General features: G+C 45.2%; 1 protein-coding gene and 1 long non-coding RNA gene across 5 annotated transcripts; one reads left to right on the top strand and one right to left on the bottom strand.

Annotated features, from left to right (window-relative positions):
• Positions 1-63: 63 nt before the first annotated feature.
• On the bottom strand, positions 64-12,897 carry elk4 (ETS transcription factor ELK4). Of its 4 annotated transcripts, XM_056437574.1 has the most exons (7): positions 12,716-12,897; positions 10,859-11,101; positions 8,837-9,051; positions 6,339-7,088; positions 5,386-5,625; positions 4,028-4,147; positions 64-3,948 (listed from the first exon to the last, which is right to left on the bottom strand). In XM_056437574.1, coding segments are annotated over exons 2-7 (1,425 nt in total). In that variant the 5' UTR covers positions 10,860-11,101; positions 12,716-12,897; the 3' UTR covers positions 64-3,849. The 4 variants fall into 4 exon arrangements, with proteins under 4 accessions (XP_056293549.1, XP_056293551.1, XP_056293552.1 ...); XM_056437576.1 differs by lacking the exon at positions 10,859-11,101; XM_056437577.1 differs by lacking the exon at positions 12,716-12,897 and having other exon boundaries at positions 10,991-12,709.
• Positions 12,728-18,162, top strand: LOC130208442 (uncharacterized). The gene is made up of 4 exons (XR_008834417.1): positions 12,728-12,783; positions 17,205-17,386; positions 17,526-17,662; positions 17,746-18,162. It is a non-coding gene; the product is annotated as an uncharacterized LOC130208442 (long non-coding RNA).
• The last annotated feature ends 1,255 nt before the right edge of the window (positions 18,163-19,417 follow it).

The raw sequence follows: 19,417 nt of genomic DNA, 5'->3' as shown, positions 1-19,417 counted from the left end.
TAATCCCTTCTGTTGTAACCTCCTGGTGGCAGACATTAATAACACCAGGATACAGAGACGTAATTAGTGAAGAGATCTTTTATTGGTTTCACCCATCTCTTCCATGATAAACAATTCCTCTACACCTCTCAAACATCAATATGCCACTTAAGACAAGTAGCTTGTAAACATCTTAAAACGCATCAAATAGAAAACTGGACAGGACAAAGCAAGATCTTTCTTTTTCAAAGGAGACATTTGTACATTTCAGGGGGTAAGTTGAAGGGAAAACATCATCAGAAGGTACAAATTAAGAAATATGCTAATAACAAGACTTACTGGAGGGACGTTTTAAGTGGGCTTTGGGGTTGTTATTAGCTATTATCATTAGCTATTTTATAGTGTTTCATCAAAGTTTCTGCAAAAATGCAATATAAGCTGCCAATTCTATTGGACTTCCGTATAAATTCAAAAACATAAATATTTTGTGGTCGTGCCCAATCACAAATCCTTGTAAATCGTTGGCTATATATATATTGTAAAAGGTCAGATTTACTGTATAAAATACGAAGTGCATAATTGTATCCTCCCTTTGGGAAATCACACGTCTTAGTAAAGCACGCCTTTCATCAAAAGAGGAAACCAGAGTCGTAGAAAAGCGACAGAATCCAATACTTACAGGAACCCCCTAAGTCTTAAGTGCAAACGTTCCATCACGACATTTGCATGTACAATATTGACACTATCAAAACACTTTACATAGAAAACATAGATTTAGATTTCTCCCCCGGAAGGCTTTGATTCCCCGCCCCCCACACAAATAGCCAATGCCAGCGCGGGGCGGGGCAGCCGCCTCCCAAACACACCAGAGGGCGACGACACGAGGACACGCCCACACATGCACAGAGAGAACCCCGAAGTAGCAGACGTCTTAACGATCTGGCCGTTACAAAAATAGAAAACAATCTCATCGTTCTACTGGCGTTACGGGGAAAACAATGACAGATTACATACAAATAATTAACAGGTTTTTATATCTCTACTTATATACTTTGAGGAAATGCGCAATCACAAACACTTAGAAGCAGTTTGGAAAGATACGTTGGCGGCCGACTCTGGAGAACACGGCCTGACCGGGTGTGCACGCCGCTCCGCAACCTGAGCCGTGGGTCTGGATGTACATTTATGCAAATATTGTTCAAAAAACAACAACAAAAACACTGCAGCGCATCAAAAGGTCCGGTCGGCACGTCGATGAGCCGCCAAAAATAAATCGCCCCGAACTTTCTGGGGCTCTCGTTTGGTCAAAGATATATGGCGTAAAGACAATCAGGAGATGCGAGTGTGTGCTGTGTGAAAGGATAGAACTCCGCCCACATTTGGGAGGCTAAACTTGGGCTCAGCTGTGGTAAGGCACCGTATATCAATGTGACGGACTGTAGGCTGAGAAGGGGGGGGGGGGTGTTCGTTGAGCGCGAGACCTACCCGGTTCGCTGGTCATCCATCCCTGGGTTAGAAAGGGACACTTGGGTAAAGAAACACTTACGCGTGCTCTCTCCAAGCGTTGTGTAAACAAGTGCAAGTTGCCACGTTAATGAAATAGAAATGTGGCGTCTGCGTCTTCGAGTCCGTGTCTCAAGACTTATGGCTTCAAAACGTCATTTGTAAAACAGGCGTGCACCTTTCATGGCTAATCATCGAGAGGGCTTTTAGGGCAAGGAAGGTGCTTAGAATCCTTTTTTTATATACAGTCCTCGGGTTAAAGGTTGGCGAAGGCTTGGCAAAGGTTGAGGCTAGACTGTCGAGAGTTTAGCCTCGTAGATTTGGAGGTTCCATCTGAGATATTTTCTTTTTTTTTTAAAGAATAAGAAGCAACATATTATCAGAGCCCATTAAATTAGAACAAAGAAAACAGAGCTGAGGACAATCAACAAGGTTTCACGGTCGCCATGATAGGAAACACATTGAGAATGATCGATACCGCTCTCGTGGTATCTTCGAAATCACGATGATGGTATGTTTGCGGCGTAGCTTAACTTAGCAAAGTTGAGAACAGCTAACCTGGCTCCACCTTAAAAAAAAACTCTTAAACTTACTGATTAACGTGTTAAAATTGCGTAATAGTGTTTTTTTTAAACACATTGTTGTTTTTTAGGTGTGCGGGAACTACTTTTTGACAAAGAGCTTTTTGGCGAGCAACCAGCGGAAAAATCTCCAGGAAGTCACCGCTCACCAGCCGAGAAGTATTCGAGCACAGCTGCCGTTAACAATCGAGTCTGATTTTTGTTTTTTAAAGAAAAAAGAAAAAGTCAACAACAGAGAAGTAAGAAATACAGGATGTGTGTGCTGTAAGCTTGCAGAGCCGATCTGCACAGAGAGAAGGGTATGGCTTCGCTTTCTCTTGTTGTCACCTGAAAGCTTATTGGCTGGAGGAAAACCAGGCCGCACTGGCTTTTAGGGCTATTCAACTGTGTATATGTATATATATATATATATATATATACATATACACTGTAGGGCTGAAATAACGAATCGATAAAATCAATAAAAATCGATTATTAAAATAGTTGGCGAACACAACAAATCGATAATGAAATTCATCATCGATTTGTTGTGTCGCGCGATTATCACGCCAATCGATAAGTCGCGGACATGTTTGAGTATTAAAATAGTTGAGTTGTGCGCGGAGCAGAGCGGAGAGGAAAGACCAGAACGCTGCGTCGCGAAAGCCGACCAGCGCCGAGCCGCTCCACCGTTGGTGGATCTGACCGGCTGCCGCTGCTCGAGTGGCGCTGGAAGCGGAAGTCGTCCAGACGGAGTCGGTGACATTCGCCGAGCTGTGTGCGCCCACGGGTTGTGTTTTTTATCCGATTAATCAACAGAATAATCGATTATTAAAATAATCGTTAGTTGCAGCCCTAATATACTGTACTGTATGTGTGTGTATATATACACACACACACACACACATATATATATATACATATACACATACACACACACATATACACATACATACACACACACACATATATATATATATACACAAACACACATACACATATATATATATACACACACACACACATACATACACACACACACATGTATATATATATATATATACACATACATACACACGAACAGTTACATAGAGGCAAGGTTAAAGGATCAAGATTATGGCCACATGTCCCGATAAGAAAGTCTCGGTGTCCTTGTTGGGTCCGGCTATCGCTATCCAACGTTTCACACTGAGGCCGGTGAGGCGAGGGCGGGGCAGAAGATAAAAGAGGTTGCAGGTAAACATGCATATTATCAGGTCAAAGCACCTCACCTTCAACGAGAGTAAAGGTTAAGGAGAGAGCGCGAGGAAAGGGAACAGAAGCAGAACCGTGGATGTTTTTGTTTTCTGGCAGCGACACTGTTGCTCCGTCTGTGTGTGAAGCAGATTGTCGCTGCTGAGGGGCAAATGCACACACGGCGACTGTTGCCATGGAGATTCCCCCCTCCTTTTCGAGTCACTTGTGACTTGAGGATCCAAACGTGCATGAGGGGCTGTGGAGTCAGTGTGTGTGTCTGTGAGAGTGAGTGTGTGTAGGATGGTATACATCCGAGTGTAAAGGTTCTAAAAACAAACCAAATGGGTTACTGTCGTCTGTCTAAACTGGACTGACAACTTCTTTCCAGACCACCTCTCTCCTCCTCCTCCTCCTATTCCTCCTCTTCGCCCATCTGATTGTAGTGTGAATTCAGTGGCAGTGATTCTTTAGAGCACCAGAGCGCTGAGGAATGGCAATGAGCCCCCACGTATTTGTCCGTGACGTGCGGCAGCAGGAGATGGGCGACGGTGTCTGGCTGCCTGGGTCACTCCTATGTCCTCTGAGGGTCCGGGGTGATGGGGCCGGGCGTGTTGGTCCCATCCATGCTGAACATCGGGATCTGGAACTGAGGGGTGAGGACCGACGGGAACTGGAACAGAGCAGTGTGCCTGTGTTAGGACGCGTTGGACAAACGCAGAGACACGAAAAGAAGACTTTAAAGTACGAACTTGGAACAGGTAGGCTCCCTGGCGCCGCGTGGCTGGGCTGAGGGGAGCGACCGGACTGAGCGTGCTCCAGAAGTGGATGTTGGACAGCAGTGGGCTGGGAGTCAGCAGCAGAGTGGGCGTCTGAGGGGGGAGACAAACAGACTCAGTGTTGTTGCAGCGTCGGCTCCACTGGCAGACTTTAGATGTCCGGGTGTGGTTTGTTCACAAGACAGTTCTTTAACTCTCCCGCTCAGCATCTTTAACCCTCCTATTACCTTTGGGGTCAATTTGACCCCATTAAATGTGTAATGTCTCAACAAAAAGAAAATTCATCATCACGTCATTTTTTTTGCTTCATATTTCATGACTTTTCCTAATTCTTTGGGGACAACCAGGAACGCATATTCTTCTTTGGGGTCAATTTGACCCCAGGCTGTTTGTCACTGTGTCAAACATATAAGAAATATCAACTTTTTTATTTATTGAAAGGGCTATTTAGGTAGTCAACAAACAAACATAAAGTACCTGACACTTAAACTTGGGAAACAATATTAATTCCAATAATTTTCTGGAGGTTTTAATCGCTGGGGTCAAATTGACCCCGAGGGTAAAAGATGTGAGTACATTTGAAGGTAACAGGAGGGTTAATAACCTCTGTAGCACCCCAACACTTTGAGTTAGAAAGATGAATATTTGAACAGTAACCATGTTACGGACCTCTTCTGTAATGTGTTCAACAACTCAAAGATAGTTCTTGTGGTGTCGCTCGACCAATCTGACGCTTAGTGGGCGGGCTTAAGAGCGGGGACAACGTCTTCCCACAAAGCTACCTGGCCACATCCGTTCACCTGAACCAGCAAATCTATTTAAACTTCTAAGTTCTCGTGGTAGTGGTAGCACACGCACGGTCACGTGACCTGCAGATGACATCACAGGGACAAAGAAAGAGCCCCAAGACCAGGAGCTACAGATTCCTGCTGTCCTGCTGCCACCTGCTGGTCAGCATCAGTAGAGACTGGAGGTTCTCTGTGCTCTGTGCCTGTCAATTCTGGGTTCGGTCCAGTTAGAATAAAACAGTCCATTTCCTCTTCATATTCTTTGATACGCCTATATAAATGTTCGCCAAATTATCTCAAATCCAGTATCACTTCAACAGACAGAACTATGCTCTGTACAACTACAAACCACAAATCCATTATTAGTCAACAACTTAGTGTGGATGTTCAAAGTTTTAAAGGGCCTGGAGACTATTGCAAACACTGGATCACCCAAGGACCAGCTCTCAGGTGTTCAATGTGATTTCATCCAGCTAGCATGGGAATAGAACATCTGTTTGACTAATACCCAGACGTCATTTACTTATTATTTACTGTTCTAACCTGCAGCATTGCTGGCGTGAGGGAGGCAGTCGGGAGAGACGGGCTGCAGAGGTTCATGGGGGAGAAGTCGGAGGCGGTGACCAGCAGCATCGGCGGGCCGATCTGCAGGACTTTCGGCGGCTTGCGTGACTTCACGGAGCTCTGAGTGTTGAACAAGGCGCTGCAGCTCAGGGACGACGCACTGGTTTCAGCGTGCATGAAACCGGTCTCGTTCCCGGACAGACCCGCGCCACTGTCCGCCTGGTGGGCAACAGACGGATAAGAGTTTATACATGCATTTCACTCAATCACTTTTGCTTGACACTTGGTCCGATAATAATAAATATTACAGGAGGTATCTTAACAGATGTGGATGATGGAACATGTTGCACACACAAAGTTCTGAAAGACCCACTTTGAACTATCGGCTCAGCACCAGACAGTGAACACAGAGGAGCATTCAGCAGCAGATTTCCCTCAGTCAGTGGAAACCAAACCAGAGTCAAAAGGACAACTATTGAACTAAAAACCATGCTAAGTGCGTAAAGAGGCATTTGCTGACCATAAAACTCACTGATATGTCCAAGTTTAATTTAGTTCATGCTTATAAACACTGTGTGCAAAAATCAGTTAATGCCGGTTTAAAGGTGAAAAATATGTTTCTATATTAAGAGTTTATCGCCATTCTGCTTCATCAAGACTGTGTCGGCGTGTTTTGATCAGATTCGTGGTCTAATGCAAGTCAACGACCCAACGGCTGTCACCACTGAATTCTGACTGAATTGAATGTGACATCATGAGGAAAATGTACGGAGGGCAATAAATACCCCAAACTATTTGACTCATTGTTCATAAAGGTCCCTGAAGACAACAGCCAGAAGCAGATTGAGGAAATGTGTTTTTCAAAATGTAAATATTATGTCCTCAAGTACTAATTGTATCATTGTGTGAGATGCGTTTGCGTGTATACTCGCCTTCCCATGTGCCCGAGCATCTGAGCGATATGGCGCCTGGGGTTGAGAAGACCCCGACTCCATGTCGCCGTCGATCATCAGCTCCTGGGAGGAGTCGGGCGCGAGGCTCGGGGACGGGCTGATCGAGATCATGTCCGGGAGGCCGAACGTCGGCTCCGCCGGGCGGATGTGTTCGAACGAGTAGACGGACTGGGGCGGCACGGAGTGCGAGCGCACGTCCCCGGCCCTCGGGGGTGGCGCTCGCATGTGCTCCACGTGATGCGACGCGAGGGCCGTCTCCATGGCGACCTGTGCGGACTGTGCCGGCGCTGGCTTCGGAGGGGCGTTTCCAAACTTGATGACGGACGGCGAAGCAGCCGGCTGCTGTGGCTGAGGCGACTGCGCCCGGCTCCGGGCGGCGGCGGCGGCGAGACCTCTCTTGTCGGCCAACTTCTCTGCCGGGTTCTCTATTTTGATGGACTTGAAGAGCTGGCGTCCATTCTGCAGCGAGTTGAGGGTGAAGGAGGTGTACAGGCCGGAGTGGATGTAGTCGTTGCGGTTCGACTGCTTGATGCTGGAGCCCAGGGCCGCCGTGCTGCTGCGGTCCCCCGACTCCCCCTCCTGCGGGGTGCTGGCTCCCCTCTTTAATAGGCGAGGGAGGCCCTCGGCGCCCACGTCCGCGCCCTCCGCTCGGGCCTCTCCTTTTAGGATGTCCGGATAGGACACGAAGCGATAGACAAACTTCTGACCGCTCACCTTCTTTATGATGTTCTTGTAGACACAAAAAAAAATTACGATATGTTAGTTAACTACAAAATGATTTAGTTTTATTCAGCCAGAAAACCCAAAGCAAGAGCATAGACAAAACATTCCTTCACGCAGTACGCCTCCACCACAGAGTCACTAGGGGTAAAACAAAAAACAAAAAACAGAAGCGAGAAACAGCATAAAAAAAGGCCGTGTACGTGGGACAGCTCTGTCCTCCATGTCTGGACCGAACTAGCAGCCAAACATACCAGCGCGGCCGTGCCCACGACGCCCACCAGGTCAGGCTGCTGCCAGACCGCCAGCAGTGGGACGGACAGCACTCGGCCTGTATTCGGCACGTCGGCGAGCAGCGGGCTCGATCCACTCGGAGACGCAGTTACCTTGGAGGGGAGACGACCCCCACAGTCTCCAGCTGCTCCTTCACAACACGTGCGGTTATGTAACTCGGGCGTTATGTAATTGGTTGAATTACGACTGACAACTTACAGAAATGTATATATATGATTGCACATGACGAACCATCCGTGAGCTTACATTTTTAAATCTTGTGGACACCAGGAGTGGGACACAATAGAAGGGTTCTGAAGACCGTGCAGTACCGTTATAAACCTGTAGTGTTGACCAAGATGTAGTGGTCTGCTTTTGGGCAATAAAGGTTCTGTGTCCGACAGAAGTCTGAAGACAGAAGATATTGGCCACACTTGTGGTTCTCAGTGTGCACTCTAGCTGCTGAGAGAACATTCACATTAACAAAAGTTACAAATTCACAGAGCGGCATGCTCGGTGCTGAATGATCCCGACTCAGCTTGTGATCTTCTTAAAAGTGTAACTCGGGGATTGGGACTTTTGTTTACTGTCGGCCAACAGCTGTTGGTCGGTAATCCGACTGCTGTCTAGCTACAGCGTTCCAGCCTCATGGATTAAAAGCGCGGGATTATAAAGTGTGCAATCAGACGAACTGCGGGTTCTTCTCTCTCTCTAACTCTCTTTGGCGGAAAGTGGAAAGACGCCCGTTTGCGATCTGCGGTTGCAATTCAATTTGTAGTTTGGCTAACTCGTGAAATAACTGCTGATGCAGCTGAAACATTCTAATTAAGAGAAGCCTACGAATGGGTTTGGTGAATGAAATTAAATAAATAGGTAAATACTTCAGACTAACGGTGTATTAATTGTGTTTTCATGCTGTGGTGCCATTAGAACCATACTGTAGAGATGGGATTGTAAAAACACGACTACTCTTGCCTGTTCAGCCCCACTCATTTGGAAAACACCCTCCGATTGTTCTCCGTAACTCGGCCTGAAGACAATCCGGTAGTCACCAGCACCGCAAACATCTGTGAAGACGTTCCTCAGCAAACAAACATGCACCACACCCGCCGCATCTTCTTTCACAATTTCAGTTTGACTGCTTGTACATTTTTTTATTATTGTCAAGTTCATCAAGATATGCCCTAAGGAAAAAAATGAAGTGAATATACTGGATTTTTCTTATGGCAGCCTAATGCGTTCACCCCACCAAGTACAAACCCAACCGTTGCCGGCGAGATAGTCGGCGAGTCGCCGTGTATTCATGTTGTTAAATAGCACTCGGGTCCGGTAATGGCCTTTTTTCTGACATTGCTCTGACCAATGAGACGTCAAACAAAAACAAAGGAAAAAGGCGCCGATTAGTCTGTCGTTTGACGACAGCTGGCTGGATCACCTCGAACCGACTGCTGTGCAACAGACGGGCGGACGTCTGAGGCGTTTACCTTGTCGTAGTAGTATCGGAGAGCCCTGCTGAGTTTGTCGTAGTTCATGTTGGGCTTGTTCTTGCGGGCCCCCCACAGCCGGGCCACCTCCTCGGCTTGCAGCAGTTTGAACTCCCCTTCCTCATTGGTCCAGCAGATCAGCTGGTCATTATCGGAATCCAATAGGAGCTGGAGAAGGAACTGCCACAGGGTGACAGAGTTGTCCATGTCTCTCACTGAAAGAAAGTTATAGAGGAGAAAAATCATCAGACTCATGGACCCACAGCACAATAGGGCACAAAATCCAATCTCATTGCTCCACCTCGAGTCATCGTCGCCTGTATCTTTGAAAAGCCGAAGAAAGCCCCTCAAGGCCTCAAAGGCCATTCATTGGATACCTAAACGTACTGAAAGAAATGTGGCGTAATTGCTGTAAATGGTTATTCGACAGCCAAAGAACAAGCGGCTGTTTTACGAGCCCAGGTGCTCCGTCTGGTACAAACACTGTTCCGCCCCCTATAATGATAATATTAATACCATACACCCCGCTGAACAAAAAGAGCTGTTTTATTAAAAGCTGGATGAAAGTCAGACTTCCATGACGTTCCCTTCTGGAGCCCAGAGTGTAAATCTTTTGATGCCTTGATGAGCTGGAGTGGATATTAAAAAGAAACGGTCCCTGCTCAAATCGAGGTTTCATCTTTCCAACGAGTGACGCTATTCTCGTTCGTTTGATGATGCTGAGATACTGTCACGTGACGCGCGTTAAAGTATCTATTCAGAAGAAGAAAAATGTAGACCCGATCAAAAATGCTCGCTTTTTCTCTCGCTTTCTTTCCGTCGAGGACACCTATAAATTGCAGCTCTGTGATGTGGCTACTGGCCGAGGCCAAACATCTTGCTCGCATCTGGCTTCTAAAGAGCAGCACAATGCCCGCGGCCATGAAAATGAAAGAGCTGGAGAATGACATTCATGGAGAAGTTAATTCAAACCACAGGGGGTCGAGGAAAGCCACTCACAAAACTCCCTGCAAGAACTGTGAGCCTCGCATGACGGTATCGTGAAAACAAGATCCCCATTTTTCTATACACTGTATTATCAATACTCAATCATTTCAGAAATAATAGTATAATGACTACGTTCTACAGAAGGCAGTCTACATTAAATTAACTGGCTAAATACTGCAGACCTGTCCACATTCTACAATTCCTACGATGTAATTTTTACTGTAGAACTGTCAGAAGTATGTTTGTGATAATAACCTACGTATTATATTATTTAGCCTTACTTCGACAATGGAAAAGAAGAACAATAAGATGACTGACAGCTAACCAGGTTTTATTGGGACTGCTATAAAAGTTACGTAAATTGTAGGTTGCAGATGAGCCAATGAAAAATAAAATAAGATGTATTTTAAATATTACTTATTATGTTTTACTGTACTGCCTTAATTGTTACCCTAATTCTGGCTAAGGTGCAACCCCCATTATTGTCTTTAAAAATTAGCTGCAGCCTTTACATTTATTATTTTTCTTTGCGTGACATCCTATGTCTGCTCTGCTCAAACGCCACTCAGGTGTTTTCACTTTGGCTGATTAGCCCTCTCAAGAATGTGTGGCTGTGTGTGTCCCTCACGATGGCTACTCCACTTGATTCTTTTAGGGCGTGTGTGAGGCGTTTTGTGGCCGTGCTGCACCTCGAATAAGCCGGCGTGGGAAAGCCGGCGTGGGAAAACCGGCGCATCCCACTTAGAGTGCCTCAATCTCAACCGATGGATTCATTGCAATTGTTCCAACAAATCAATTCAGCTGGGTACACCTCTGAAGGGTGGTGATTACATGCTGTCAAGAGGAATGGTGACAGGCTCCTCTTTTCCCCAGAGGAAAGGCTTCCCGGGAGATAAAAGAAAGGAGGACGGTTGGGTCGGAGCTCACGCTGAGAGCGACAAAGACAGTGAACCCAAAACAGGGGGGACAGGGTCGGTATTTATGTAGGCCATTGGTGTGGGTGGATATTGTTAGAAGCATCAAGCAGTACATAACTATTAAGTGTCTCGTGAAGAGCGGGGCCGGCCTTCTGTCTTTCGGCGCATCGTCCGCGCTGCTCGTCCTGCTGCCTCTCTGCATCCCGACAGCTTGCGGTTGCTGGAGAGACGACAGAGGAGGAAAACCTACATCCAGTGACGGCGGCGGTGTTCAGATCCGGAGGACGGGGAGGCGGTGAACAAAGAGTCCGACAGCCACGGCGATGACATCAACGACGGCTCAGCGTCCCAGTGAGCCGGCCTGCACAGTAACAACAGTCAGGCTGCATCTCCGTTGTCGCTCCTTAAACCAGAGCACGACAAATCCAGACTCCCGAGCTGATCCACAAAGGCCACGCAGACCCAATGTAATGGGACTTAAGATTGTGTTTGAACGATGAAGATAATCGCGTGTTCACGAGTCAAGACACACACTCCAGCGTGTGCCAGCTGAATGCACACCGGACGATTACCATTCACCCAGGAGATGGACCACTTATAATCGAGATGCAACACATCTACCTGATGGGTGGAACCTGAGCCCCACCAATCAGTGCAATGGGTGTGAATGATGTCATGTCGTGTTAAAGCGCTTTGAGTGGTTGGAAGAAAACGCTTTACAGGTCCATCCATTTACCATCTTATTTACGCAAGATTCCTCCACAAAAGTCCAGAGGTCTTACTAATCTTAGAGCCATGTTCTGTGTTTGTCAACCCCGTGAAGGCACTGGTGCTTGTACCACATCGTTCTGATGTGTCTTGTGTTCCGACACGGTTATTGTCCATATTTAACCCAGCATCTTCCACTTGTCGTGATGATGTAAAAAAAAAAAAAAAACGTTACTTCTATAATCTGGTTTAGAGCCCATTCCCGGAAATCCGTTCACATGCGACACAAGCACGGAAACGGGTGGTTGCACACGCAGGTTTTCGTGCAGTAACTCTCACACATGTCCCAGAGGTCCCACTTTGTTCTCCATGGAAAGGAAGTCTTTATTTCTGGCACTTCAGTCTTCATTGTTATTATATTTTCTTTGTAATCTCTCCTTGCCAAAAAGAGCCACACAAGAAGTTGTCGTCTTTCTGCTGACCCATGACGCCCTGCGACACTGACCGAGATGTGTTGCTGGGTCGTTCATTCGGCCTTCTTGCTATTTTGACCACTCCACATTACAGGCTGAATGTCACCCTGCTCTACTTGTCAATATCTGTCAACGTGTGTGTGTGTGTGTGTGTGTGTAAGCTTCTTATGAGGACGAGTAAATCTGCCCCGACTCATCCAGACCTGTTAGGAGAGAGAGAGAGAGAGACTCACTCACACACACTCTCTCTCTCTCTCCCAAACTGTCATGTTAAAACCGCGGATATCGGGACAAAATAGGGCAGCGTCAAACCTGCTGCCAGGGGGGAGGATTACTAATGACCGTGACGTAACGCCTGACATTGACATCAAACGTTCCCCACGGAGATAACGGCGGTGAGGTCGAAGCAGTCATAACACACCTTATCAAGGCGCGAATGACCCCTGACCCGGAGAGACCGGTTCCGAGAGTCAGATAGCACGGCACGCACACAGTGAAAAATCAACACACACAACACAAATTAAAAAAAGCCCACTTGTTGATGGTCACGTTAGTTTCGTTACCGTCAACAGAGACTCTCCGGTAATATACCGACAGTGTAAAGTCGCGGCGTGGCTTCTCAAAACACCGCGGCGGCTTTCTGCACGCGGCGTGCGAGCAGTAGAGAAGAAAACAAATCAAGGTATTCACGTCAGTCAGCTAGTTAACAGTTAGTTGACATTAGTTAGTTAGTTGGTTGCAAGTGTAAGTTAGCTGCTCGCTAGCTTCCCGTTAGCTTCACCTGCTAACATTACCTCGCTCGTGTCGCCCGCTGAATTCCCGAGGCGTGGAGCCGTGTCAAAATATTCCCAAAACATTGCCGGTAAGCTTGCTATTGTGCCAGAGCTCAGGAAACAAGTTTCAAGCTGAGTGTCAAGGAAATGCCTCAACATAAAATACATTAAACTGCCTTTGGCTTGTACTGTCGATATATCCTTTAAACAGGAAATAATGTTGCATTCAATGTGCCTCGTACATCTCACAATCGACATCTGTCGCGCCCCCAAGTGGCTCTAAATGCTAAATCGACAAAATCGGAGAGTCGTCCAATTATTGTTTTTTAGAGTGGAATTATGCAATTTTTATACTCGTATTGATGCATTTTAGCATTATTGTTATGACTATTAATGTTATTATTATTATTGTTGTTGTTAATTTCACAATATCTTTAAAAACAGGGACATCTCAGCGAAAATATAATTTTTAAATTGACGATCTCACGTGGTATTAAAATGTATTTCATATAGGTCCACATAACCTGCACTGTTTCACTTGTTGATGCGACTCGTATATACTCTCAGCCACCCCCGTGAGGGAAAATGACCACCTGTTTGCTTGTTTGTGTATGTCTTACGAAATTCCGACGTTTCAATTCTTCGAAATGTGTCATCACACTCACGCTGAGATCACTTCCTGTCTTGTTTCTCTGGTTGTGATGATTATTATGTTGTTATAACTTTGAAATACCACACAGTTACACATTCTCGACTGAATTAGCCGACTGTTTATTTCTCCAAAGCAGGATTATGGTTTACGGCTTGATGCAAAACAACAATTTTAGAGCACCTCGTAAATAAAAACATATTCATCAAAAGATTAAAACAAATTATAATTTTCCTTAATATTTATACAAGATGAATAAATGCACTGTCTAATAATTTCATCTGGTCCATAAAGTAATGAGCAACTCATTTTAGTGCTATTTACTGCAGTTTAGAAGCAGATCCATCGTGGGAACATCATGTTGGCATATGATTAAATCATGCAAAGAATGAGAGCAAGGAGGTGTGGGGAAAGCAGTTTATTGCCTGAGCAGCATATTCCAATGCTCCATTTCTTCCTTCCTCACTCTTTCTGTGATTTTGTTTAGCTTATCCCAGTTTGCATTGGGCCAAAAGCATCCCAGGGCTAAAACACACATATGGAGAATTCCCTTTTCTATATGTGATGCAAATGATTGAAAGAGCCTCTCTGTTCTTAAATAAATCCTAAATCTGGTGAGGCAGTTTTTAGTTATTTAGGTGTGGCTCTTTCTGGAATTAAATGCCCGATGTCCCGAGAGATGTCTGTGATCACACTCAAATATAAACAAGAAACTTTTGTTATATTAGTTTCTGTGACTGTGGTTTATTATTTTGTTATATCTGCATTTTACAGGTAAATATTTCCAAATCATGATTCAGGATCTATTTTTGGAGGCAGTGCTGGTCAGCTGCATAACATGTTTCACATAAAAGAACAAACAGCCGACTAAAAAAAAAAAAATCACACAAAAGACATAAACAAACATATTTCAATCAAACATCAAGTTGCATCCAATAATGAATGAGCAGTGCACATCAACACACAGGTTGCATGACCGGATGTTGCAGTAATTGATAGTTTTAGGAGTCAGTAGTGTTATATATTCTACATTTTTATACAGAGGACAACCCGACTCTCTCGTACAAACTGCATCATCATTACTGTGATGATCTCGCATGATATACTGAATCTCACAACAATTATGAACCTGCTTGCGTATATAAGATATCACCAGATGTGGTTTCCTGACCGTCTCTGAGTGACCGGGTTTTCCAACATGAATTTTTAATAATACATGTCTTTGTAGAGCACTTTAAAAGGTACTCAAGGCACTTAATGCAACTCACTTTAAGTTCACTGTGAAACGAAACGTGTAATATAAATGAAGTTGCCTGATCTGATGCAAATTATGGTTCAGACCAATGATCATTTTGGTTTCTCCCTTTTTTCCAAAATTGTGAATCATATAGCATGATGGATCTCATTGTAGTGATTAAGGCAATCTATGTCATATTTAAATTTCAAAATATTATTAATATTATTATTCCCTATGATGGAAAGTGTATATTCAGATTAACCACTAAGTGGCAGCATATCACACCAGTGTCAAACAAGCCCTCAGCAAACCGTCTGATTATGCTTACTCATCTGGAGTGCACATATATAGACCAGATATATATATATATATATACATTGAATATATATGGTATAGACATATATGGTCTAAACATATATATATGTATATATACATATATATATATATATGTTTAGACCATATATGTATAGACCATATATATTCAACGTATATATATATATATATATGCATATAACAAGATCAGTAGAAAACAACTGTTCAACTTAGAAGCATTTAAAGCAGATTCAGGAATATGCGAACATCTTTGGCGGTACTTAATTGCAGCCAATCAGAGCATAGTAGCATTCCTGTTAGGATTCAGCCCAAAAACATGTAAACTATTTAGCCCTGAACATGATGATTTACACACTGGATATACTTGCTGGCTAAGTGAGTCGTCACAGCCGAGGGAAAGCTCTACTTTCTACCTTTTAGGTCTTTGTGACTCTCCTTCCTATGTCACATGTAGTGTTTATTAGAATACACTGTCTTATACTTACCGCCTTTAGGTATCTTCACCTACAGTTTGAGAACCAAACGCAAAAAAAGAGAGGCCTGTCCCACCGTCGAATGGTTTGGAGACATTTCAAGCCCTTTATGCACGCTTTCTCTAAATCCACAATTCTGCACACAATTGTGGGTCATGCCTCAGGAAATGACCCACAATTCATAGCAATGTGACGATAAGCACGGAGGTTACTCGTCGACGCCGGAGACGAACAAAAAGGTCATAAAGATGACGCCTTCATGGGCGTACCGCCTGACTGATTACATTTACAGTGAAACATTGAGGATTAAAGATGGAACATGAAAACAGAGTAAATGCAAGCAGATATCATATTCAACAGATTCATTCATCCATCCATTCTCATCCGCTTAGTCCGGGGTCGGGTCGCGGGGGCAGCGGACCCAGCAGGCTGACCCAGACTTCCCTCTCACCCGCAACATTTTCCAGCTCATTCTGGGGGATCCTGAGGCGTTCCCAGGCCAGCCGGGAGATGTAATCCCTCCAGCGTGTCCTGGCTCTTCCCCGGGGTCTCCTCCCAGTTGGACGTGCCTGGAAAACCTCTAGATCTACCTCTAGATCTATTCATCAAACATTAATAGAGTCTTCAAGAGACAGGCGCCGAAAGAGCGTTTGAGACAGACGGCAGGTGTATTCCGACAGACAGTATGATTAAAAACAATGTGTTCGAGGAGAAACCCAAAGTGAGCCTGACATGTTCCCTTTAAAGCAACATTATTGTATTTTTGTTCGACCACCATTCACACATCCTGCAGATGCAGAAAAACATTATTTCGGTCACCGTACAGATGTCCAACGTTCACTTTCCCTTTAGCTCTGTACGGCCTCCACCAACTGTTTGGCGACTAACTGCTCCTCTATGTTCACTAGTTAGTCGCCAACTGTGTCTTGTCTGCTGAAGCGGCAGTTGGGTTAAAATTCTCTGTTGGTTCATCACTAGAAGCTGTTTCTATTAAATTGCACACAAAGTCCTTGGATCCAGCTTTAAGCTTCTCTTGGGCTGCTTTTTCAGATTCCTAAATTAATTCAGTTTTGTTTCCAACTTGCCCAGAGTAAAGAGAGGGAGGGAGAAACCATTTCATAAATTGTCCCAAATAAGTTGTGGATGGGCTCTTAACTAACCCATTGAATAAAATAACAAAGCCCCTCTCTGTCACGACGCTATTAGAGTGGACCCAATAGCACGACTCAGACAGGAGTAACAAAGATTCCTGTTTTTGGTTGGCAACAGGCTGGGTCAAAACCGGGAGATCAGTCGAAGAAGCAAACAAGTCCAAAAAGGGGCAGGGCAGAGAATCAGAGGTCAGGCCAGGCAGGGTCAGAACAGGTAGGTTAGGAATATACTCTAATAACGCTGGAGAACTTGGCACAAAAACACAAGACAATCTGGCAGAAGACAAGTGGAAGTGAGGGAGCTAAATAGTGAGGGACTAATGAGGGGATGGGCTGCAGGTGAGAAGGGCATGAGGACCAGGTGAAGGGAATGAGGGACTAACGAGGGAGTGATCAGAGGCAGGTGAGGGGAGTTGGACTGACGAGATGGTGTGACAGGATGAAAACAACTATTACAAAAAGGAAGGCGTGGAGCTAAACTGTTACACTCTGTTCTCGTCAAAGGATGTTTCCTCTCGTAAAGACAGTGCAGCTCTCTGTCCGACAGTAACCTCGGGACACAACTGTTGTCAGCCACTGTTATTACACCACAAGCCTGTGGACATGTTTCATTTCTATCACGCCCCCCTCCCTCCTTTTCTTTTCCCTCTGTCTGTGACCCGTTTAGGAATCGGAACAGCACGGGGTGGATCAGATGAGCGGCCTTCTACGACATTGCTTCAAGCCCCGGATTAGCGGCAGTGTGAGCACAGTTTCCTCCGGGTGCTAAACACAACTGGGAAGCACCCACAGCCACAGATTCCAGGCTGATATGCATGCAGATGATGGAGCTCTAACTTCCCCTCCACCGTGAGTATTGAGCAGAGAGCTACTGCACCGCACTGCAGCAGTCAGATCAGTATTGGAAAGTGGTTACAGGATTGAAAGCTGCCTGCAGCATTTAAATGTTTTCCTTTTGTGTGTGTGTGTGTGTGTGAGAGAGATTCAGGGATTCACTGGAGTAGCCTTGATGTGGATATCCTGCCGCCCACTCTGTGCTGTAATTCCTGCTGTCGCTCAGCGCTGCAGCTCAGTCAGATCATTTCAACGAGACAGTCACAGGATGAGAGAGGAGAGGGCGGGCAGGTAACCGGCAGAGCAAACCAGTATTTGAGGTGTATTTCAGCTTTATTGTCATTTCTACAACACAGTTAATTCACGTCTCATAGGGTCCATTGGACCTGGCTGGGTCTGATGCCATAACCCTGTTGATGCTCCGCCCACTCCTCCTCTCTGCCTCCATCTGCCTGATGGATCATGGAGGTCTGGATCGTGGTCCATGCCTACTACCAACTGTTCATACACTGTCATATTCATTGAATGTGTTGTAACTTTGTAATAATTCATTCTGTATTCATGACATCTCTTGCTTCTGTCCATCCTGGAGAGGGATCCTCCTCTGTTGCTCTACTGAAGGTTTCTTCCCTTTTTTTTCCCCGTGAGTTTTTTTTCTATTTTTTGGGAGTTTTTGCTGATCCGATGTGAGGTCAAAGGTCAGGGATGTCGTATGTGTGCAGATTGTTAAACCCTCTGATGCTAATTTGTGACAATGGGCTATACAAAATAAACTGAATTGAAAAATGAAATGCAAGTTAGTCTCTTTGCTACACATGAAAAAAAACTATACTTTTCTTCTTTTTAGTACGGAGGTCAAACAAGTTTAAAAAAAGTTAAATAAAAACCCATTTTTGTCCATATCATTTTTTATCTGCGGCAAGGTAATGCGATACGTCGCATGAAAATTGAAGTCCCATTCATACAATTTTGAGCCCTTGCAGCCTCTCTCACTTCAAGCCTCACGGGGGACTTTGAGATCGGGCCTTAGTCGCCTAGTGCAAACCCTCTCATACACAGCCATCGGATTCATTGCTATTGTGCAAATAATGTGTGCAACTTTAAGTAGTTCTTGCACTTAATTACCTCACGCCACTTATCATACTTCTCCTGGTAGATGTCTAACATTGCATTCCCCACAATTAAGTCATAATAGTATGATGTAAAATGGCAGCGAGTGTTTAAAACAAACATTTTCCACTTTCTTACATTTGCGTACACACGCAGGAAATGAACACCACTCCCATTCTGCCCACGTCGTCGTTCTCTTCGGCAAAACAATGACGACAAAGCGAAGCATTTTTCATTTCGTTTATTTTTTGCAAATAGGAAAATAGCACATCTGGTATTCCAAAAACAAAAAAACAGAGAAGCAGAGGAGAGATAGAGGATTGGAGGAGGATGATTAGGGTTTGGATGTAGGTCAGTAGAAGCAGCCTGGGGAGGCTCAGACAGATCAACACGTCTGTCTGCTTTCAACGGGTGTCTACACCGCTAAGCACTGCTATTGTTGTTTTATCACGAGAGTGAAGCCGCATGTATTCATAATACAAAGAGACGGAGATATACGAGGCTGATTGCCTGTGTGCTACATGCAGAAGTGCCCTACTTTTGGGTTGGACCCGAAAAATGAAAAAAGAGCCGATGTTGCTGGAAGTTCAGGTTGCCGGTGGCCGAAGTGGTTTCGTGTCTGTCGGCGATGTGACTGCGTCGCGCTCCCGTTGACGCGCAAAGCCCCGGCAGGTTGACGATCCTCGATGTGGTGAGATGGGAGAGGGAATCCGAGCAGCGACTGACTGACCTTCCATCGGTCGATTTCCTTTGTGGCATTTTTAATGTTCCAAAAACACGTGACGGAACTGCCGTTGAGAGCACAGCGACGTGTTTACCGCCTTCCACTGAGGCAAGTGCACTTGAGACCAGCGGACTCGGCGTAACGGTTCGCCAATGGGTCGAGTGGGATTTACAATCCCAGACCGTCATCAGTCCGACATTCCACCGATTGAT

Source organism: Pseudoliparis swirei, chromosome 18 (assembly GCF_029220125.1).
Source record: "Pseudoliparis swirei isolate HS2019 ecotype Mariana Trench chromosome 18, NWPU_hadal_v1, whole genome shotgun sequence".
In the NCBI taxonomy this organism is placed as follows: domain Eukaryota; kingdom Metazoa; phylum Chordata; class Actinopteri; order Perciformes; family Liparidae; genus Pseudoliparis; species Pseudoliparis swirei.
This window is presented reverse-complemented; position numbering and strand designations above follow the sequence as displayed.